At 29.8% G+C, this 24,183-nt stretch overlaps 2 protein-coding genes across 7 annotated transcripts in view; both read left to right on the top strand.

Moving 5' to 3' along the window:
* Nucleotides 1-87: 87 nt before the first annotated feature.
* Nucleotides 88-1,759, top strand: LOC107444561 (uncharacterized). Its single transcript, XM_016058725.5, has one exon. The coding sequence runs from the start codon at nucleotides 394-396 to the stop codon at nucleotides 1,462-1,464; it is 1,071 nt and encodes a 356-aa protein (XP_015914211.1). The 5' UTR covers nucleotides 88-393; the 3' UTR covers nucleotides 1,465-1,759.
* A 10,147-nt stretch (nucleotides 1,760-11,906) lies between these two features.
* Nucleotides 11,907-24,183, top strand: part of LOC107444557 (serine/threonine-protein kinase 31) — a 38,482-nt gene continuing 26,205 nt past the window's right edge. For 4 of the 6 annotated variants that reach the window (XR_015434514.1, XM_087165432.1, XM_087165425.1 and 1 more), the window contains exons 1-5: nucleotides 11,907-12,395; nucleotides 16,463-16,551; nucleotides 16,637-16,750; nucleotides 17,762-17,862; nucleotides 22,991-23,034. Coding sequence is in view for 4 of the 6 variants with exons in the window: in XM_087165432.1 (XP_087021558.1) it covers nucleotides 12,312-12,395; nucleotides 16,463-16,551; nucleotides 16,637-16,750; nucleotides 17,762-17,862; nucleotides 22,991-23,034 (432 nt within the window). In the remaining 2 variants the exon portion in view is untranslated. Of the gene's footprint in view, nucleotides 12,662-16,462; nucleotides 16,552-16,636; nucleotides 16,751-17,761; nucleotides 17,863-22,990; nucleotides 23,035-24,183 lie in introns of all 6 variants that reach the window. The other 2 variants (XM_087165429.1, XR_015434516.1) reach the window with 2 other exon arrangements.

Here is a 24,183-nt window from a genome sequence, read left to right as displayed (position 1 = left end):
ATTTTATTTAGATATAAACTATCTTCTAGAGCTTACGAAAGTATTTCAATCTAACTGATTTTGCAAAATATTTGCAAAACAGGTTGAGGCTAGTACAACTAAACTGCTCTTCAAGCATTTAATGGCGTTTTTTGTGGAAAGAACTGAATTGAAATCAGGTGTGTATTGTTGAAATTGAACTGAAGTTAAAAGTTTGTTTTTATTCCCTCTTTTTTTCAAGTTTAATTTACTGTCTAATTGAATTGCCGTTAATCACTATTTTTTTATGAGTTTACGAAACACAAACTATATCCAGAGAAACGTTTCAGGTTTAACGTTTGCATGGTATGCGTGCATGATTTATAAAAAAATTAAGAAATTATTAATTGTAAGTGTGCAAAATAATAAGTAAACATGTCTATACCCCAAGAAATGTGCTTAGAGGTAGCTGTAGAAGTCGTTGGTCCGGGAGATATTATAGTCAAGGAGGAAAATATAGATGATATGCCTAGTTGTTCAAGGCAGATGAGAGCTATCCGTAAAAAACCCTTTGTATGTGATATGTGTGAGAAATGTTTTGCAAATGAAGATAAGTTCCAAGAGCATTATCTTATGCATTCAGCAGCCATACAAGCATTTAATGGCACTAAAGGTAATACTGACCATATTCCCACTTGTTCCAAAGAAAACAAAAATGTGCGTGAAAAAACATTAATATGCGAAGTGTGTGAAAAAGGTTTTGCAACGGAAGAAAAATTTCAAGAGCATTATTTACTCCATTCTGGAGTAAAACCTTTTATTTGTGAAGTATGCTTAAAAGGATTTGCTAATAAGAGCAATCTACAACGACATAGGTTAATTCATAGTGCAGAAAAACCTTTTGTCTGTGAAGTATGCAATAAAGGCTTTGCTGACAAATATACATTCCAAATGCACAAGCAGATTCATCAAGGAGAGAAGCATGTTTGTGATATATGTTTTCGAGAATTCACCCAAAAATCTAATTTGAAACGGCATTATACAAATCATTCAGCATATAGGCCTCATGGCTGTAATGTTTGTGGAAAGCGATTTACTGATAAATGTACGTTAGAAACTCATTTAGCTATCCATACTGGGGAAAAATATATTTGTGATGTTTGCTTCCAAGGTTTTACACAAAAGTCCAACTTAAAAAGGCATTATGGATTGCATTTCGCGACAAAAAAATGTGTTTGTGATATTTGTGGTAAAAGCTATGCTGATAATTACACTTTCCAAATTCATCGGTTGATACATACTGGGGAAAAGCATGTGTGTGACATTTGTTCTAGGGGTTTTACTCAAAAGAGTAATCTTAGGAGGCATTATGCTACTCATATGAAAGAGAAGAAATATCATTATTGTTTGAATTGTCCTAAAAAATTTCTTAGAGAAGATAAATTAGAGAAACATGAGCTTGTTCATCTTAAAAATTACTTTTCTGAAAATGTTGTAGATAATTAATAATGTAGATACCAGTTATACTATGTAAATATTGATTTGAGTTTTAGAAAAAATTTCCAGTTGTGCTTTCAATTATTAAATACTGCAAATATTTCATTTACTAAATTATATAATCAGTATTTTTTCATGTTAGTCAATTATTTATATTGAAAATCATACATTAAACGAATTATTGAATTGTAAAATTTGTGAATTGGTGTTGTTTTTTTAATCTAAATTATAATGACTTTAAAATTATTGTATTTGTTTAATGCCTGTTATTGTGCATGTTGAATAAAAACTTAAAAATCTTAAATTATTACTTTCGTTTTTATTACCTTAAAAAATATTTAACCTTATAATGTTTTAACTCTTATAATTTTGTACCATTTTCTTTCTTTTTTTTTTATCTTCTCTTTTTCGAGGAATGGACTGAATTACAATAAGAAATTTTGCACCTCAAAACGACAAGATAGTTCATAAAATGGGAAAATATTTTCATTAGAGACTTGGGATAATTTTTTTTTCTTACAATTTTATGCAAATAAAAAAACTTTAGTAAGCCTCTTTTTAAAAAAACAATATTTGTGTTTTTAGAAGGGTGGCCAACCCTTTGAAGCTCCCTCTTTGCCTTTTTTGTAAAAATAAGCCGCCATCCCTTAAAAACTGTACCTATTTATTCATATTCCATTTTTTAAGAAATTAAGTCACTCTTAAAATAATGATTACACATTGATAAAATTATCTGTCTTTATAGGTTTAATTCTGTTTATAATTACAAATATTTGTTTTGGTATATCAACTGCTTAAATTTCTCATTTTCGGGAGGTGGGGTGTATTAATGAATTTTTAAGTGATTTCTAATTTTAATATTTTTTAAATGAATACCTTTTTTAAAAAATAAATGCACCTTTAAGTGTTCAATGTTTCATAATTTATAGGTTACTTTTTTAAAGAATTTTGTGCAGTGATTGTCTTTTTGGATGTCTTAAATTTTTTTTATAAACTACAAATTTTTCTCCTATTTTGATAATGAGTGAATATTACTTTTTGAAATACACATAAAAAATTATTAAGGATCAATGCAGTTATTGCATAATATTACACATTTGATGAATTTTTACTGTGCTGAGGGTATGCCCTTTTCTGTGCAGAAGCACCCTGCTCTTTTTTATTCCTAGGGACAACACTGAAAAAAATATTGAGTATATTGTTACAACTTCGGGTTCTATTCAACAATATTTCGAGTTTAGTAGGTGTACATTATTTGTATTAAGAGTTGAAACAGAGCTTGATATTTTATGTATATATCTATACAGCTAAGTGTCTGTTTAACAATGCTCTACTTAAAGTCTTTATTAAACACTGATATGATTAATAGAGACCTAGCCCCTTTGCAGAAAAATCTCTTTTTAAGTATGAAATTTTATTTATATATAAAATAATAATGTCGACCAGGCAATTTTCTGTGAGATTAAACATGTTTAGTCATAATTGACTTAATAAGGGCAGAGAAGGCTGATTTATGACAAATAAATGTTTTAACTACTGATTTAAGGGATTTTAAAATAAATTTCTTTGTGTCTGGAAAAATACAGATGAAATCCTTTGAAAATTGGAACAATATAAAAAAAAAACATTCTTAAGGAAAGACCATAAATCAATTTCATTTTATGATTTTTATTCTTAAATGGCCTCTTTCTTTGCTACCGTGGGATAAACATTAGACTTTTCTGTTTTCTCAATGTTTCTTTGATCATAAACTTTTAATGATAGAATATTGTTTTCACTACCTATAAAAGGTGTAAAATAATGACATTTAATTAGATTAAAAGAAGAAGAGTTTAAAAATTTTTATGATTTTTTTTCTCAAAATTGTAAAGTAATAAAATTTTGTGATTAGTACTTTTGCAGGGGTATTTTAATAGCTAGATTTGTCTGTGTTTATATTTTTAAATATTCATTTTAACGATTACTTAAACTGGAAAAAAATCAATTGAGTTGATGCTGAAAAATTCTCTAAACTTAAATTGTGCGCAAACAGAAAATTATCAAAAATCTTGACAGATAAATGGATACAGAATATTTAGTAGAAATGTATAAGTCAATATAATTTAGACAAGAGATAATTAACATTCTAGAATAATGCTGGCTATATGATCTTGTATTTTACATGTTTCATTAGATACTGCAGAGTCTTGTCCAACATCTGCATTTGTGATAATTAAGTTGATTTAATACATATTTAGAATTTTTAACATCCATTTACTCCTAGTTAACCTCAGTCTGGAAGAAAGCAGCTTTTTATTCAGGACACCCAACTAATAGTTCACTGGAATTGAGAATTTCTTTATATTCATCTTTCATGGAAAGATTCTTCTTTGTTATTTTTCTAAAAACTGAGTACGGGGAAAATAACAAATATTTAATTGTTAGCATAATATCTATCATCTTCTTTTATTCAAATTTACTTTCAATCGTAAAACCTCTAAATTTTTATTTAAAAAATTATTCTATTTGCATTTAAAATAATTATTTCGATCAATTATAAAAGGAAATATAGACAAAAACCAGAATAATGCTGTTGGAATTAATTTATAAATTTTTATTTTGTCATACCCATTTGAAAAGAAAAAAAAAAACTATTTTATGAATTACTTTATTTCTTAAATAGTAGCATAGATATTACTTCTCTAATCAATATTTTTTTGTTAAATTATTGTTGAAAACCATTTTGTTCAAATATTATTTATAATAGCTGTAGGAATGTAACTAATAATAATTTTTGTAACCTGTAATGAAATATATAATTTATTATACAACTGTAACCTCTGTAATTTTTATACATTAACAGACAAAGTAACTATTTAAAAAAATAATGAACAAATTGATAACAATTAAAATTATTAGCTTAATCTGAATTATTTTTCAAATCAAGTATTCTTTTAACTGTCTTTATTTATTTCAATTAACAAATTTTGCATTTTTTAAAAGACATGCTAAAAAGCAATAAAAAAAACTTTTTAATAAGTAATATTAAAAGGAGGTTTTAAAGCTCTTATTTACTTAAACATGATATATGAATGTTTATTTACTTATTTGTACTCATACGTATGCAGGCTTATGTGCTCTGTTACGTAAGTATGGCTTGTAAGCTTTTGTCAAGTAGAAGAACTGATTGCGCAATTCTAAGAAAGACAGCGTGAAGATACATCCAGGTTTCAAACCCACCACCTCCACACGAAAGAGAGTTTAGTGGACAAGGCAATATCGCTCAGATGGAAGGCTGTTAAAAGTTTTATTCATTGCACTTCCTGCTATTTTTAAAAAAAAAAATTTAAAAAGGTCTTAAGTAACAGAATACTTATCAGTCTCATGTTCTTTAAGTTGGAATTGTATCAGTCTAATTTGAGCTGTTGAAGAGGATTGGTGTGAAAATGGACTTAAATTATTCTTTTCTTTCACCCATCGCTTGCCACTGATTCATATAGCACAATTCTGTACCTTCAATTGAGATTACTTTGATGAGTCTAAAAAAGAAATTAGATAGCAATACTTATCAGCCTTTGAGAGCTCTGTAAAAAATCAAGAGTTGTTGGTCATAATGTTGACAAGATCGGGACAGAAGTGTTTCCATTTAGGAATAGTTTATTAGCAGTAATTATTTTTATAAGTGACTGTGTTAAGTAATTTGAGTATGTTAGTAGCTATGATCTATGAAACCCATAACAATAACCGGTAAATTTTTCTTGTTTTTATTTGTGTTACATATATTAACTGTTGGAAGGATATGGTTGTAGAATTAAGACATTTCTTTGCTTGATTTAACCATTTCCAGGGAGAAGAATCATGGAAATGGAACAAAAGATCAAAAGTGATAAAAGATTCCGGAACTTGAAAGCAGAAGACAGTGGTTGCAAAATTTAACGATAAAATCTTTGAGGCATTTTTTTATCTACTTTTGTCAAACATTTGTTTTCTGAGAACCATAGAGAAGTTGTTCACTTATTCTAAAAAAAAGGATGAATCTAGTCTTTCTCAGACTGCTGCTGCTTTTAAAATTGTATCTACAAATAAACAATAATGCATTTTTTTTAAAGGTTTGTCAAGAATTTTTTTCTTAAATCACATTTTGTACTAACTTTTATGTTATTTTCTAAAATTATGCAAGGAAAATCTAACCATTTAATAAGTACCTTGTATAGTTATAATTTATGATAATAATAATTTTTTAAATATATTTTTGTTCCATTTACTACCCACTGTGGAAACATTTCCAAGAAGCTGACTTTAGAGGTAAGTTTTCAATTAAAAACATCTGGCGTGTTAAAAATTATCCCAGTTGCTTCCTTGAAATTTTTAATGAACAGGAATAGAGAGAGCAACGAAAATGTATTCAAATACCATGCATCAATTTTTTTAAGCAAAGAACCAAGTGTAAAAATTTTATGCTCTCTCTAGCTTATAGAGAAGTGCTTGAAATTTTTACAAGTAGTATAAAACTGCCTAAAGTATTCCTAGTTGATAGTGTGATAAAAAAATGGTGGAACTTTCAAATATTACTATTATTTTACCCTGCATGAAATACGAAATTCATAACTAACAAGAGCTTTTATTTTGCACAAAAAACATAATGTATACAATATTAGTTTACCTTCATAAGAAAACATGATTTCAACAATATCTGCAACTGGAAAATTTGTTTATCTGTAACTTCAAAACTATGGATCAAAATTTTTTATCCCAGAGATTTTCAAATATACCACAACATGTCATTGAACATAAAAAAAAATAAAAAAATTCTTAGCTAATTTGCCCATTAAAATGTGAGAAAGATTTAGTTCTCCGGAAAATTTTACTTTATTTAATTGATCAATTGCAATTTTTAATATAAATAATATGTTCTTACTCTTATTTATTGGTGAATGTCATTGGCATGGGTAATGGTGGATATGTGACTCCTTCAATAATTACGAATCTTCAAAAGTCATGAATCACCTGCGATTTAAATTGTTATATAAAAGTTAATAAATTAAAATTAATCTCTTTGTTGATATGTAATAGAAGGAAAGAAAAAGATGTTAATTTTTCTGATGTAGGAAATCTGATGAACTACTATAATTAGATATTTTAATTTCGCTCCCCTCAGAAATTGGAAGCTTACAACTCCTATAAAGTACTCCACAAACCTGATAGTAAGCTATTTGAAGTTATTTCTAATTATAAGTTATAGGGGAATTTTATAAAAGCAAATCAGATAAATATAAAATATATGTTAAATTGATGTTTCTAATGCCACTTTGCTAAAAGTGGCAAGCTTTCCTGGTAAAATCAAGCAAATTTATGGCAAAGGGTGCGTTTCTTGTTTTTCAGTGGCGCCAAGAATGCGACATCAGCCACTCACAACCCTTTTATAGGGTGAACCATTCATTCATCCACAGATCGTAATTTTGGCCTGAACCAGAGAATGAATGAGAGACACTAATCTCCAATTCAGTACCCCCAGAGGTATGATTTGTTATGGGACCATGGAGGACTTTATAACCCAACAGACTTAGCATGCACCTGTCAGTACACGAGGAGTCTTCGGCCGGTGAGGATTGAACCCATGACCTTTTAGACATGGGCCCAACACCTTACCAACCAGGCTACCCTGGCCAAATATATGTTTTAGTAATGCAAATAATGTGGCTAATGGTAAATGTAAAATTTTTAAATAATAGAATTACATTATAATTTGGAACATTAAGAAAATTATTTTTTTTTAAAGGAAGAGACTTTCACCACATTTATTTCTAATTTCAAAAAACTCGAGTCAAAGAAATATTATGCATTTTTTTTAATTAAAAGTGTATTTGGCATATATATTTTAAAATTTACAAATCTTTATTTCAAATTGCCCTTGTGTGGCACATCTGATTCACAACTTTCACGTGTCACTCACGCTGGCATGCATTCACAAGTTTGAGATTCCACATTGATCTTACTGTCTTTGATAGTCCGATATCATGTCAGCTGTGCCGGCGGTAGAGCGCCCCGGGAGCTTCTGGACATTATAACCTTGCCAGCCTCTTTCACCGGCCCTCCATGTCTCTCAATACACATTTCAAATAAAAATCGTGAGTGGACTCACAGCTTTGCAGATCCCTCCTTATTACCATACAGTGGATTAAAACAAAATAAATGCATTGCACAATTAAAGTGCAATCCACTAAGTTATTGTTTTGTGGCCCCATGCTTAACCCTTACCTTCACAATTTCGCTGCCCCACATTGATTCTGACCTGCACGTTGTCTTTATGCAGCAATGACAATAGAATCAATTTAGATCCACTTTAAGAGCATTTTTGGGACCCTCATAATTTCATAAATTAGAAATTTATTAATAAGAGAAGGATTTAATTGCCCATTTTTGGTGAATCTTATAGAATTTATCACCACGAATAGCCATAGCCGCTATTACCCTTGTGAATATTGCTACCATTCCTCTTTTATAACCAAAATTTCAGCACATGAACGTATGCGATAGTTCATATTGATTTGAATTTACATTTATTTATGTGTTTCAAGACTTTTAATTTGATTTTTTGTTTCTAATATCAGATCAAAATTGTGATATGTCTTTGGAAGATACTTCCTAGACCGTCGTCTAATGTGCAGCTCAAAAGCCTATGGTATTGGCTACCTAAACAAGTAGGGGATTGTTTCTTAGATAGCTTTTTATGTTGAATTGGATGAGACTATACAAGAGGATGATTTGTTAAAAAGTTAAATGTGTTTTAGTTGTAAAAAGAACTATTTACTTATGTACAATTTTTATATTGTTACCTAGAGGCTATATAAAGAACATTTTCCGATGCATCTTTTCATGCTGAATTAACCGAAATAAAATTCAAGTTGATGGGATAAATAGCTTTGAAATTATAAGAAATTTCTTTCTGATAAGCACAAAATAGTACTTTATCAATTAGTCAAAAATATTCAAATTAGTCAAAAAAATAATACTTTCTGTATGAAAAATGGAGAAAAAAAACATTGCGTCTTCTGAAATATTAGTATTTTTGATTTCCGCTTATTTTTATTCGATTAAGCAAGAAAAAAAGCATGGGAAACAATATATCTCACTTGCTGTGTAGCAACATGAGATGCGCATATAAGTGCAAGAACAAGATTGTATTTTTTTTTAACACAAAACCCTTATGACTTTTTAACTATTCATCTTATTAAACAGGGTGCGCAGCGTTTTTAAATAGTGCTTAAAGATGCTTATTTTCGATTTTCGTTTTTTAAAAGCCCTTAAAGGTGCTTTTTCCAATGGGCGTTTTTAAAAAGTGCTTATTTTTCCTTTCCCAAAATGAGATATTTTTTCTTTACCATGCTGATTTTCGCCACGAATTATGCAAAAAGACATCGTCCTTTTCAACGTTTTCACAATTAATTCAACCCCAACCTATATCGACGTACCGTCGGTCCGTAGTGTTTGAAAACACCATTCGTATTACATGTTAGAGGAAATTCTTGCGGATCGACATTTGCGTATACTGAGCTGGATTCAGTGGGAAGGAGTTTTGTCTCACATGTGCAACTCTGCTTCATTTTGCAAGATATTATCAATTTCAGACTTCATTTTCTGCCCTCTGGAATAGAACCGAAAAATCTCTCGAATTTTTGCTGATCACGGGGTTTTTGCTGATTTTTAGTTGAAAAATTTGGCTGCGCACCCTGTTAAATCTTATTTTATCTCAATCAATTCAGCATAGAAAATTACGTAGGAAAATATACCTTCCTCGCTCAGATAGCTCTTAAATAGCAATGAAAAAGTGTCCATAAGTAAAAAACGTATTTTATTAATACGCAATCCTTTTAAACCTTGAGCTACTCGATCTAGTGACTTGTGTATAGCCTCATTCGATTCAATGTGTAAAAATACAAAAGAAATAAAACATCATTTGTTTAGATAACAATGTCAGTTGCGTAATTTGTACATTTTTTAAAAATAAAACCTTTATATCTTCTAAGCTATTCATCAGATAATTTCAAGATTGGTTTTATTGAATTTAGTATAAAAAAATACGTCTTAAACAATAACTCAAGTTAAATGCACAAATTAAAATTAGCATTTTAAGAAGCTTGAGTGCTTTCCACTTTCCTCGTAGCATGGGGACCGAGGGTGTACGAGGACCAATACCGCACACCCTCGGTCCCTACGCAGACTGATCCGGGTGGGTGACCACTTGGATCAGTCTGCGTAGGGACCGAGGGTGTGCGGTATTGGTCCTCATTAAACTGTGCTACCGTAAAGTGCTCGACTTCGCGCGCAGGTCGTCGGGCTACCGAAGCGGGGATGCCATCCTCTCCGCAGAGGATCAAAATTGTGATGGCATGTCTTCGGATCATCCTCCGGGATGTTTCCCAGACTGTCGCCAATAGCCCATTGTGCAGCTCTAGTGCGACGTAAATTAACAACAACAACTTCCTCGTAGCATAATTTGATCCACATTTTTGTGGCTAATCCTTATAATTTGAGTGAAAAACATGAATTCGTCTTAGAAATGGATGCGAAAGGAGAAATTTCAACGAAAATCCATAATCCTTTTATAATGGACAATTATTTTGATTTAAAGTACTTATATAGAATAGGGGGGCTTTTTTTCTAAAAATTATAAACAGAACTACGTAGCTCTGTATTTCAGATACAGATTTCTAAAACAAAGATTTTTAAACAAGTTTCCAAATCGCAATTTTGTAAGAAAAAAAATTAAAAGATGTGCAATACCTTTTAACGTCATTGATAACAGTGAATGTTCATTTTAGACTCCCCTCTTACAAAATAGTGATTAATGCATGGTACACGTTAAATCTGCCTGGGTCACACAGACAGACCAAGTTCAAACCAATATCTCTGGGTGTGCTGGATCGGAAATTGATCGTGCTCTAGTTCAGGTAAAAATTAAGATCTGCGGATGGAGGGATGGTGTGTGAATGTGTCCTCCATGTAAAACTGGATGTGACGTATGTATGTTGTCACCGGATCATCCCATGGATGTTTCCCAGACCTTCACCAAGAGCTCATTGTGCAGCTCTAGCGTGACGTAAATAAAAGTACCAAGTACCAAATTTACGGGAACAAGGGAGAATGATGAGTATGTGGTCAACAAAAAGTAAATTCCTTTAAAGTGCACAAGAGGAATTTTAAAAATATAAGAAGTTTTCATTCAATTGGGAAGATGGAAGAAGATAACTTACCAAGTGGTCTTACGCGCATTGCTTTATTAAAATAATTTGTTAAAATTAGGAGAAAGATAAACGATGTGTTCATTTTTTGCTTTTCTGTATTGATACCATAAATAAAGAAAAATGTCTTCGATTTACGTCTTTTTTGTGCAATATTTCTCACTTATACAGCAACACACTGCATTTTCATAATAAAAAACTCTGTCGTTATATAGGGGAAGGCTAGTAATTTTTAAACATGAAATTTAAATTATTATTATTAAAATTTAAATTTTAATTATGTTTTAAACATAAAATTTTTGTATCCCTATTGTTAGAATTTTGACGGTGACTGGGAAACTTATCGTAATAGAGGATTTATCGCAACATGCTGTACTCGTTACATCTAGATTTCATAATTTATCTACCGCCTGCACTATCAATTTAAAATTTGCGTCTTGAATTATTTAAATAGCAACTGATGAGCTTAGTCGATTTTTAAATCAAAAAAATATTTAGAATATTCTTTTTTAAAGAAGAAAAGAAAAACCCAACAATTTCTGAAAATATGTTTTAGAGAATTATTAAGCTTAAGGGAAAAAAAAAAGAAGAAAAAAAAGAAAGGAAATATGTTATGACTGATACAAATTTATTATTTAGACAAGATGAATGCTAATTAGAAAATATTCAACGATTAATATATGTTTATTCAATAAATTATTGTTATTGACACTGAGGTCTAGTCACAGCAATGATTTTTAATTTAGAAGTAACATCGTAATTTTTGAACTGCACACAAATTAAATATTTCTCTAGCTACTGTAGACAATGCAAGATCCCACGGTGAACTGATAGTAAAGATATGGTTCCTGTAGAATATCGAAGTCAAGCATCTCTGGCTGCGGTCAGTAAGCGGATTGGTGACCACTTTGATTAGCCAGCCAGCGTAGGGACCGAGGGTGCACGGTATCGGTCCTCGTAAACTGTTTTACCTTAAAGTGCTCGACTTCGCGAGCAGGTTGTCGGGCTACCAAAGCAGGGCAGCGATCCTTTCGGTAGAGGATCAAGCATGTCTTCCGCTCATCCTCGGGGACAGGGATGTTTAGCAGACCGTCGCCAATAGCTCATTGTGCAACTCTACTGTGATGACGTGAATAAAATAGACAATGCAAGCTTTTTCTCCTCATAAACAGATGTAGCACAAGAACTTGTGCTCGCTGCGAATTGTCGCTTCGGCGGATTGTGCCTGTTACGGATTGTGCTTGCGACGAATTGTGCACACGACGAATTATCGACACAGCGAACTGTGCTCAAGATGAATTGTTGCCATATCAAATTATGCCTACGACGAATTGAGCCTACGATGAATTGTCTGGGACAAATTGACGCGAAACAGAAATAAAATACTTCTAAAATTAATGTATGAGGTGTCGGTTATGTCATTTTACTAGTTTTATTTTGATGACTCACAAAAAAATACACATTCGTTACGAAGAATTAGACAACCAGAAGCGTTGAATTGTGATATATAGAGAGCGCGAAGCAATGTAAATACGTATATGTAGATTTCGTAATGTAAACATTGTGTATATTTTTTGCTTATTTTTCTGATTCTCAATATGTGTTGACTTTGAATCAAGTTAAATAACTATTAAAATGAATAGACGAGACAATAATCAAACTAGTCAGCAGATGACGTATGATATATATGTGGGAAATGTACCCAAGACTGTATCTGAAGTGCGTAATGTACCACGTGTTATAATGTGATAAATATCTAGTTAAATAAATATTTGTTTGTTTGTACATAATTTGTTTTATGTTATTAAAATTCTATTACGGTTATTTCCTAATATTTCTTTTAATTTACTGATAATCTATCATGAAGCTATAGCTTTTAATGGGAATGTTCTATAAATGTAACTGTTATGCCGGTTACGCTCGAAAGAAGACAAAAAAATACAGTTTGTGTTAAATAAGCTCTTTTTTTATTTCTTCTTATGCTTGTAAGTTTCAAAAATTTTATGTCGCTAGAAAAATATTTCATTTCCTGTTTTGTTTTCTTTAACCTGGAAGGACGGGCGCCTCCTGAACGAACATTAAGAAGAGGCGCGGCGGTCATGAAATGATTGCTGATTAAATTTCTTAAGTTTAATTAGTAATTAAGTTATTGCATTTTACTCGATATAATTGTTAAAATCATACATGCTTGTGTATAGTAATTTTCATTTCCATTTTCATCTTATTGGTGATAATACTTTGAAATTATATTTTATTTATTTCTATCCTATTACACTTAGAAATTATATGTTCCTAGTGGAAAGAAAATTGTGCACAAATTCCTAGTACATTTCCATATCTGCTACAGAATTGTCACAAAGTCTGCCTGCAAGAAACACAGAATATATGCGTATACAATCTCAGGAGGTGACTAACTTGAAGGGTGCATGTAAAATATATTTGAAAAAATCCAAACAAATTTTTTTTTTAAATAAAAAAAATCTAAGTCTGCTTGGATTTTTCTTAAAAACCCACTGTTGGGTGAACGGTGGTTTTACCCAGCATTAGTGAAGTAATTACTTAATTGCTTTATTATGTAAAAAATAATTATTTAATTTTATTACTTTGTAGTGACTAATAAAAATGCGTATCTAATACATACTTTTTGTAGTTATTAATATTTCATATTTTATTATTATGATTACATAGACTTACTCATAATATATAAAGTCTTCGTTGTTCAGGGTTATTAGGTTATTCAAATTAGCTTTAAATATTATAAGCAATGAGGTAAAATTTAACTGATCTTTGATACAAACGTGAAATATTTAGAGCAACAAATAACTTAAACCTCAGATCAGGGCTATTGATTGTTTTAATCAGAAACAATGAAATTTTGTTTAAAAAGAAGTATAAACATGAGAAAAATGTTAAGCTTATGTGAACATTCTATGATAATATGAACCTTTTTCATATATTTCCTAACCCTCTGATGAATTAGTATATCTATTATCTGTCAACTAATATCTTTTAGTTGAAAACTTTAATTACTATTAGCTAATAATGCAAATACAATAGTCATCTGAATTGTTTTCTTTTTTTAAATACATTTAACACATTTTCTTTTTTTGCTGTCTGATGCTTAAAATAAGAACATTAAGTTCCTATTAAAAAGTTTAAAGTGTAAATAAAAATTTTAACTGAATATAAAATTTTCAGATTGGCTATTACCTAATAAAAATTTAATTGATCTGATATTTCATTAAATGATGGTTGTAGCAAATTATAAATAAACCATTCAATAATTTTTAATCATATTTTTTTCCACTAAAAATATCCTTTATCAATTCGGTGTTGCATATCAATTCACCTATATATTCAGTGATGAGTAGTATTTTTAATCATCAGTGATTTTGATAGATATATGAAAGTATGAGGACCCAGAATTTCTAAATATTTTATATTTAAAGCTATTTTAAATAATAATTTTTTTTTTTTATATTTAAGATTTGCTTAAAAAGTATCTATATACTTTAATTTTTTCGATACAAAATATAATAAAAATGCAATTAAAAATTAATCTACTAATTATTCTACAAAACATTAAAAACTATCAGTTTTCTTTGAAACTAAAAGCTCAAATTCTGGTGATCTTTTCCAAAATTAATACAATTTGTTTTTGTTTCAAAATTAATACATTTTGTTTGAGATTACAATTTGTTTTTTTCATATGCACGTGTATATAAGGCTGATTTGATCTTTAAAATAACATTTTGTTAAGGGAAGGGTAAAAGAATTATCACTGAGAATTGAATAATATGTATGTGTCTTGAATGTAAAAGATTTAAAATGAAGAAAGTTAAAAAAAAAAAAAAAAACTTTAGGCTATTTTATATTATCAACAAACGACAAATATGAGAAGATTCTGTATCCATGGAGACAGATTAAAATATAATGGTAATTTTTATTTAATATCACTATAGGCACAAATGGCAATCTACACAAATCTGTATAATCTGTTATATTAAAAAAAAATTTTTTTTGATCAATTATTTTATTACATTATTTTTTTTTAAAACTTTTATATGTCACCATAATTTATTACCTAAAGAACAAAAATTATTTACAAAATTAAAATAAAATTATTTGTTAAAAATTATGCCTTTAAAAAAATAATTCTGAAACTTTAAGAGAAAAAGAATTAATAGTATTTTTTGATTTCAATTATGTTTAATTATTAAAGTAAATTTTTTTTTAGAACAAAAAAGAGAACAAAAGAGAAAAAAAATTATGTTTAAAATATTCTAAATTTTCTGAAATTACAAAATTCTGTGTTATTAAAATAGATTAGCACTTCGCACAACATTATAAATTTTTTTCACTTGTAGAAAAAGGTAGGAAAAAAGAAGTCTACAACATGTAAAACAAAGATGCAAGCATAATTTATTGATGAATACAAAAATTGTTTATGAATTTAAAATGAAATCATTTGATTAAATATTCTTTTTGAAAAATAATTCTACAAAAAAATAAATAATAATTATAAACAATTTAAAAACTATGTTTAGTTACGATTTTAACTATGTTTAGTTTTTTGAAATAAATGAACATTAAAAGTACATTTTTTTAAAGAAAAAAATAGTTTAGTAAACAAAGAAATTAATTTAAAACATTCTACATTTTTAGGAATGACACAATTCTGTGTAATTAAAATAGACTTGCCTTTCAAATGATGTTATAAAAATTAAAAAAAAAAATTTATGAAAGGTACGGAAGAAAAGAAGTCTCCAAAATGTAAAAAAAAAAAAAAGGACTAGTGATTTTGAGCAGAGGATAAATTGTTTACTTTACTTATCTACTGATATGTACATTTACAACTTTTCCATATACTGGTAAATAAATAAATAAATAAACTTCGTACAATCAAATTTTTTTAATTACAACTGATCAATCACTTGTACCAATTTAAGGCAATGATGTAATTTGATGCCCATCCTCTGCTGTTAGCATGGAAGTAAGAAAAAAAATGTTTCATTTATCAACTTTATTACAATGATAAAATAAATCTGTTCTGTTATTTTTTTTTAACACCGAACAGAAAATTGTGTTCCTGGAGAAATCTCAAATTATTTTTTTTAGCCACTTTCCTACGATTTTTGCATATTTGGGGTGCTATAGCACATTAGCACATTAGTTAATGATAAATGTTTTAGCTATTGTTGCTAGGTTACATTAAACAAAATATTCATAAAAAATTTCTTGTGATTTGAAGAGTGGTCTCGATAACTAATCATTTTCATTTTAAAAATACAATGCAAACCCGTTATCTCTAAATCAGAAAATCAAAAAACCGGAACAAAATTCGATAAATTTTCCCGCCATTTTTTTTTTTTTTTTTTTTTAAATCTGTTTTTCCTCATAAAATTTCATGATTTTTCTTTCTTTTTTAAAAAGATGTTTACCTTACCAACATTTTAGAAATAGTCATTAGAGTATTACTTCATTGTTTTTTCTTCTTTTTAAGATTATTTCCAAATATTTTTTTTTTCAGTTGGGTTTAACAATAAAAAATACAGCTTTTTGTAGCGATACAGAAAACCGGAAAAATCAGTTATCTGGAATAGCGATGGTCCCGATCGTTCCGGATAATCGCTGTATATACATTGAATTAGTGTAATATATTTTGACTTCTAACTCATTTTTTTACATGCATTAATTTATTAGCTTCTTAGTTTGTTTAGTTTTTTATTGTTAAATATTTTAGGCAAGTTTTTTTTATTTTTAAAAGAAAATTGTGTTTGTTTCAGAGTGATATTAAGCAAGCTTTTATAAAATATGGAGAAATAAAGCAAGCTCTTTGTCGCTGGAAGGAAGATTATGCTGCTGTCGGCTATGCGTAAGCCATATGTTCAATTACTTACATTAAATGTTTTATAGATTTATTTATTGTATAAAAATCTTATTTTTAATTGTTTCTTTAGAATTGTTAAATTTGTCTTCAAGGCTGATGCTGAAAATCTTCTACAAGAAACTACGGAAGTTAGTTGGAATGGACATATATTTCCTGTAAAAGCTGCAAGAAGATCTGATCATAGGTAATAGATAATAACTCCTTTATGATTAGTAAGTTTCTCTTTTTTCTCTATAGTAGGAGAAAATTGTAAATAAATGGAAATAAAAGGAAACTGCTTTCAATTGATATTACTTGTTTAAGATCATGTATTTAATTGTTTTATTTATGCTTAACATTGTGTATTAATGCTAATTCTAGAGACGGAACTATAATTTATCAAGTGTTGCAAAAATTTTTTATAAGGGAAAATGAATTTAATGTTATTTCTTGCAAGTGAAACACATGTAATTTTTTTTATTAATGGAAATATATTAAATTTCTTCTGTGAAATGAAAACTGCCGCTCATGTTCATTGGAAATGTGTGTAATGCAATTAAATGTGTAATGTGTCAAATGTAATTAAAATATTTAAAATAAAATATAGATATTGTAATTAATCTTTTTGTGCAATTGTAAAGTTTACCTTGAGCTGTTAAATTTTGCTAACTAAGTATAGTTTTTAAAGAATCAAAAGACTTTAAAAAAAGTTGGCTTCTAATAAGCAGCAATTACTGAGTAAATTTTTTTTTTTTTAATTCAGTGAAAGTAAATAACAATGTTACAAACAGTGGATAACCTAAAAATATAATCTTATTAAGCTCATTTTGTAGTCTTATTGACACATTTATATTTGCTAACTGTTGCTACATTTGAGCAATAAGTAGGTAAATTGTGTAATTGGTTAAATTTTTAAAATACTCTTAGAACCAGAAAACCTAACTATTGTGGAATTCCTGATTTCAAGTGAATGTTCATAGTATAAAATTGAACATTAGTTGGAGCCTAACTTTTCTACTATATTTCTTCTAGCCTGTAGTCCATTCCACTCAGGTTAGGTCATGGAAGGACCCCTGATGTAGTAAAACTGCTAAAAATAAATAATTGTTAAAAAAAATCATTTCTTAAAGTGAATACTATTATCTTTTTTTTATTCTTATTATTAACAAAATGTTTTTAAAACATTTTTTTTTTAAATTTAAAACTTTTTTTACAGCCAACATAATGGCAATATGATGATGGAAAGCAAGCCTTCCTATATTCCGGATCCTGTTCCTAAGTCATTTGTTTTAAATCCTTCACCTATTTTAAAAGGAGGTATAAATCAGTATTTTATTATTATTATTTTTTTTTTTTGTTATCTTAGCATTCCCAGCCATATTAATACAGAGATATGTTTTGATTCTCTTTTTATCTGCCGAATTAACCTCATATGTTACTAATTGTTTTATATTTGTTAAAAGAATGTTAGCTATTTATATACTAAACAATCATTTAAAAAATATAAGTAAAGTTCTAATTATTTATTTATTCAACTTCTCACATTATCTGACAACTTATGAAGCTTAATGTTGAATAGCAACACAAGAAAAAAATTGGTTTCATATGCTAGAAAGCTAGAACAGACTTTCTAGATTGCTTAAAAGAAAATAGTTATAGTAATTCATGGCTGTCAACTGATCCGATTAAATTGTGTTTGTTTGGATATTAGTCTTAAACCGAAAGTTTGAATTTGGATCAAAATAATCTGATTTTTTGGTATTTTAGCACTTTCTTGCTCCTGGTAGTGAATTTTTTTCTACAGCTTTCATGACCAATCTGGACTATGCATTTTCGCACATAAACTATTTAAAATTAGGTCATTTATTGTTGAAAAGCGCATTCGAGTGACCCGAGAATAATGCAAATACAGTGCAACAATTGAGAACAAAATGAAGCATTGCACACACCAGGCATTGCTGGCTGCATTTATTTACATGCATGTTGTACTTGGTGTGATTAATCGTAAAAGAATCTCAAGAAATCAGAGGGTTTAAGCCTTTTGAGACCCATATTCTAAAGAATTTAATTTCATTTTGAAATCAATTAAAAGTGCCTATTTATTTTGCTATATGCAATTGTAAATTTCAATTTTCACATGGAAAAACTGACATTGTAGCACATGGCAAAATTGAAAATCATGCAGTTCATCAAAAAATAGCTCCAAAATGTTTGATTTTGTCTTTAAATTATTGGAAGCCTTCAATCAATTAAAGACATAGACATTATTTATAATCTCCTTAATGCAACATAACATTTTAGTTTCAGCATCGGATCGTGTAGAAATTATTAATGGCAATGTTTCCAAATTTCTCAATTGATGAAAATCACAATTCAATGATAACTTAATATACACTATCTGACCAAAAGTATCCGGACACGCAGTGGTATGGGCAAAAGTATTCGGACACCCAGTGGTATAGACAAAAGTATCCATACACCCAGACACCCAGTGGTAGGGACAAAAATATCCGGACACCCAGTGGTATGGACAAAAGTATCTGGACACCCAGTAGCATGGACAAAAGTATCTGGACACCCAGTGGTATGGACAAAAGTATCCAGACACCCAGTGGTATGGACAAAAGTATCCAGACACTCAGTGGCATGGACAAAAGTATCCGGACACCCAGTGGTATGGACAAAAGTATCCGAACACCGAGTGGTGTGGACAAAAGTATACGGACACCCAGTGGCATGGACTTAGAGTGTCCTGAGGCACATATTAATATGAAGATCCCCCTTTTGCATCAGTAACAGCCTGCACACGTCTGGGAAGACTTACCACCAGTTTTTGATAGGTGGTCATAGGAATTGACTTCCAGGCTTCCATCGCAGCAGAAATGAGTGCTTGCAGTGAAGAGGGTCGATTTGGCTTTCTACGAAATCTGCTGTCTTAATTTGTCCCAAAGGTGTTCTATGGGATTTAGATCAGATCTCTGAGAAGACCAGTCCAGTTTTTAAATGCCCATTTCGTCAAACCCTGTCTGTGCAAGCCTCGATGTGTCAATGGAGTAGTTATCCGGTTGGAAGAGAAATGGGCCTCTCCCGAAATATTGCCATAGAGCTGGGAGAACCAGAATGTTCACATACATCTCAGTGTTCATGTTTCGAACCACAGGAACTAATAGGCCTAGACCAAACCAGGAGAAACACCCCCACACCGTTATGGTTCCACCACCAAGCTTAACAGTCATCACAATGCAGTCATTAAAGAAACGCTCGCCGGGCACCCACCAAACCCAGACTTGTCCGTTCGACTGCCAGAGTGTAAAGCGAGATTCATCACTCCAAAGAACAGTTTTCCACATATCCACAGCCCAATGACGGTGAACTCTGCACCATTGCAATTGATGCTTCACATTCTGTGGAGTAATGATCGACTTGTGTGTGACTGCACGACCATGGAATCCCAAGTTTTTTAACTCTCAACGAACAGTCCTGCTGCTAACACTGACGTCTGATGAACTTTGTAGCTCCTGAGAAATTTCCACCAATGGGGACTTGTGATTTTGTTTCACTACCCTTTTCAGAGGTCTGCAGATATGTTCACTAAGTTTTTGCGTCCTACCAAGTTGTTTTTCTGCAGTTTCGCTGCCTCCATGTTTCCACTTCACAATTACATCACTCACAATGGATTTAGGCTTTTGTAGAATGTTCGCAATCTCATGAACTGATTTCCCTTAAAGGTGGCAACTCACTATATTGCCTCGATCAAACCCACTATGCTCCTTTGACTTACTCATTGCTCCACAAACGCATAAATACAGAGTGACAAACCACTACCAACACTTTTATACCTTTCGATTATGCATCAAATTGTGTCTACCACCAGAACCACTTTTTTAAGGGGTGTCCGGATACTTTTGACTATATAGTATATCATCTAGTAGTGACATTTTTTGAGAAAGAAGTTTGAGAGAAATTTTTTGAGGAAAGTGAGTGTTTCTTTTACTTTCTTTTCCTATTTTATCAGAATAAAGGACTAGAGAAAATACTGCAAATTGAATCACTCTAGAGTTTGAAAATTATGGTATTCTTTGAAAAATTGCTTGTCATTTTCCTGTGATGATCTGAAATAATGCTTTGCAAAACAAAACAAAATTGCTGCTTACCTGAATAAAAAGTAAAGAATTCCAGTATATTCTTTTCCCCCCGCTTGTAATCAATTTGGCTGCTTTTGGCTGAAAGTAGTCTTAAACACTGCCAGTATCCTTTGATGATATTCTAACAAATATCTTCTAGAACTGGAACTTAGCCACGATGGCTCAGGGGATAGCGTGTCCGCCTTCCAATGAGGCGAACCGGGTTCGAATCCCAGTCGATACGAATTCCGCACCCGGCTTGCACCGACCACAGTGCTGATGTGAAATATCCTCAGTGGTAGACGGATCATGGCTTAGAGTCCCCTTGTTGCTAGGCTAACTGTGGGAGGTTCTCGTGGTCCTTCTCTCTATGTAACGCAAATGCTGGTTAGCTCCATCAAAAAGTCCTCCACAAAGGCAAAATTTCTCCTAATATTCCATCCAGGAGTTCCCTTGTCTTCTGGTTTGGGTTAAAAATTACAAGGCTACGGAGTTGAACATTAGTAGTCATAAACCCACAAAACTGGGTCGGCTGTTCAACCACGGTTATAAAATACAATAAAATATATTTGGAACTTATAGAAGATACAACTATAGTTCTCCCAATACTTGATCCAGGAGTTCCCTTGTCTTCTGAATTGGGTTGAAAATTACAAGACTATGTAGTTGAACATAAGTAGTCATAAACCCAAAAATTTGGTCGGCTGTTCAACGGCAGTTATAAAATAAAATTATATAAGTGGAACTTGGATTTGAAGCTTTTTTAAATGTTTATTGCATAACTAAATTTCTATAAGGAATAATATTAATTATTTTGCTATAGTTAAATAAATATTATGATATATTACAATCCAATCCATACAAAGGTATACATGTGGCACATTATAGTTATGTGAAGCAGAAAATTTAATTTTAATTATAGCAAATTTTATAAAGAATACTGATTATTATGAACTTTTTATTCACAACAATTTTCTTATTACCAACTTCCCCATTTCCAGTCATTTGTTTTCTATTTATGATAACAAATGGAGTTCATTGGGGAAAATAAATTACTTTTTCAAAACGTATATAATCAATATATTGGTTAGTTGTTTGAAGAAGTAAACAATTACATTTTACAATAAGATTTTAAAGCTCTCTTTCAGTATATCTATGATAAATCTGTAATGTTATTTAATCTTTGATAAAATTTTGATTATTTCTGTGTAGGAAAACAAAATATTAAGTTTTTTCTGTAAAGATTTGACTTAGTTATTTCTTTGCATTTTCAGTTATTTCGTTATATTCTCAGTTATTTCGTTCCATGTACTGTTCTATTCAATTTATTCTATGTTTAGGATTATTGCATTAGTAGGGATGACTAGTTTTTTCCTAAGTGAGAAAAATTTCCTCAAAGGGGAAATGTTTCTTCCAACCTAAGTGGAAAAAACTGTTTTTCATTTCTTATCTAATATTAGAAGAATTTTTTTAAACAGTTTATAATTGCAATCTAGTTTAAGTAATTGTATAAATTTTCAAGCTATTTAAAAAATCTTTTTTAAATAAGTGAAAACTAAAAAGCAACTATTAGAAACATTAAACTTAATGAATGTCTTAAATAATTAAAATAACTGTTTTCAATACTTAACATGAAAGAGTAGTAGTAAAACATAATTTAGAGTTATTCAAAGATTCGCTAAAATATATTAATCGAATTTCATTCATACTGGTTAATTAACAAATCATATATTAAACATGCAAACTATTAGAAAGATGTTGAACATTAAAATGCATATTAAATATACAATTACAAATACTATATTGCAATATCAAATACTGTTAAGAATGAATACTCAAACTTAGATAATTTGTTGTATAGGTTTTAAATTTCTGCATAAAATTAAGTAAAGATGCTTTTTTTTATTTATTTTTTTAAAGTAGCTGTGAAAAACTAAACTTTCTAGTATTTTACTGAATTTCACTTGTTTAAGTTTAAGCTGTTCTAAAAATTATCGTCGCTAAAGAATTGTATTGGTCATTAAAATTTTTTTTCCATTTTGACCAGTTTCTTTTATTTTGTGCACTTTTTACAGTTTTCTCGCAGCGTCTTAAAAGTATCAGATTTCTTCTGGGAAAAAAAAATCAAACTCATTTTTCTATATCACCGCAAATTTCAAGAAATTAATAAAGTGAATTATACAAAATTTTCTAAAAAATACAGTTGACATGGAAATTGGTTTTATTTACACGGAATTGCATATAAATTTGTAAATTTCAGATTTTATTTATTGAATTTGTAATGTTTAGCATTCTCTAATTATTATTATTATTTCTTTTAGACTTTGGTTATTTTCATCACCCTAATTACATTGAAGAGCAAAGTGTGAGTATATGAATGCAGTGTGTATTTCTGTTTTTGGTAATAAGTATTATTTGTTGCAAAATTATTAATCAAATTATATGCTAGTCAAGGCTTTGATCTGTACCATTTGTCTTGCATTTGATTTGTTTAATGTGAGAACTTGCATCTGTTTATAACTTCTGTTTAGTGGACATTGTCTTATCACCCAAAAGAGTTTTTTATTATTGAATAAAATGGTTTATTAAGTAACAAAAAACTAGAGATAGTGTAGGAAATTTTCTCATAACTTAATAATTGTATATTTAATAAGCATTTTAATGTTGTTCTGTCGTGAGAAAATTATACAAATTTTCTCGGTGTAGAGAAACTCGCATATAAATTTTATAAATATCTCATTATAACCAAAAACACAACACAGGTTTTGTTATAACAAAACTTATGAGGAAAAACAACATGTAAATTAACTCAAAAATAAGTACTTAAAAAATACAACTAGCACTTTTTTTAAAGCAACTCTTATTTAAGTCATTATATTTAACCGTATGCTAATATTATTTAAGCACTATGTATATGCAAATTCTAAGAACTTCCCCGGAATACAGTCTTTCTGATTCTAAATTTCCACCAAAACTAAATTTATTTTTTTTAATGTTTCTATAACGTTATAAAAATATTTTTGGAAAGTAAAGTTTCTACTGTTAAGATAGTAAATATTTAGTTGTAATGTTTTAGTTTTAAAATGTTTAGTTGCGGCGTATCTAATGGAAAATATTGTAAACGATTGAAAAATACTTGAATTGTTCAGAAAAAGTCATCTTAATGCAACTTGAAAAAAATCATTCTCCAAAACGCAATTAGTTTCACCGAATTCTCGATTTTATCGCATTCGCTGGGATGGCGAATGCTTAGCGTAAGCCCTGGCTGAACATTAACCCAATGGCATCATTTGATGAGTGAGACTTGTCATGCATTTATTTTGAATAAATAAAAAGTGTTGGCAAAGTTGTTTAGCTATCACTTATATACCATCAATCTATTCCAGAAAGAGAGAATGCATTGATAAATATGACATCTTATAAATGTCCAAGCATTTAGTGAAGGTATCAGATTAGATTTGGTAACTAATAAACTTTAAAAAAATTCCTATCAAACACTTACTCACAGTTTTTA

Source organism: Parasteatoda tepidariorum, chromosome 1 (genome assembly GCF_982258835.1).
Source record: "Parasteatoda tepidariorum strain Cologne lab strain chromosome 1, Ptep-v5.0, whole genome shotgun sequence".
In the NCBI taxonomy this organism is placed as follows: domain Eukaryota; kingdom Metazoa; phylum Arthropoda; class Arachnida; order Araneae; family Theridiidae; genus Parasteatoda; species Parasteatoda tepidariorum.
This window is presented reverse-complemented; position numbering and strand designations above follow the sequence as displayed.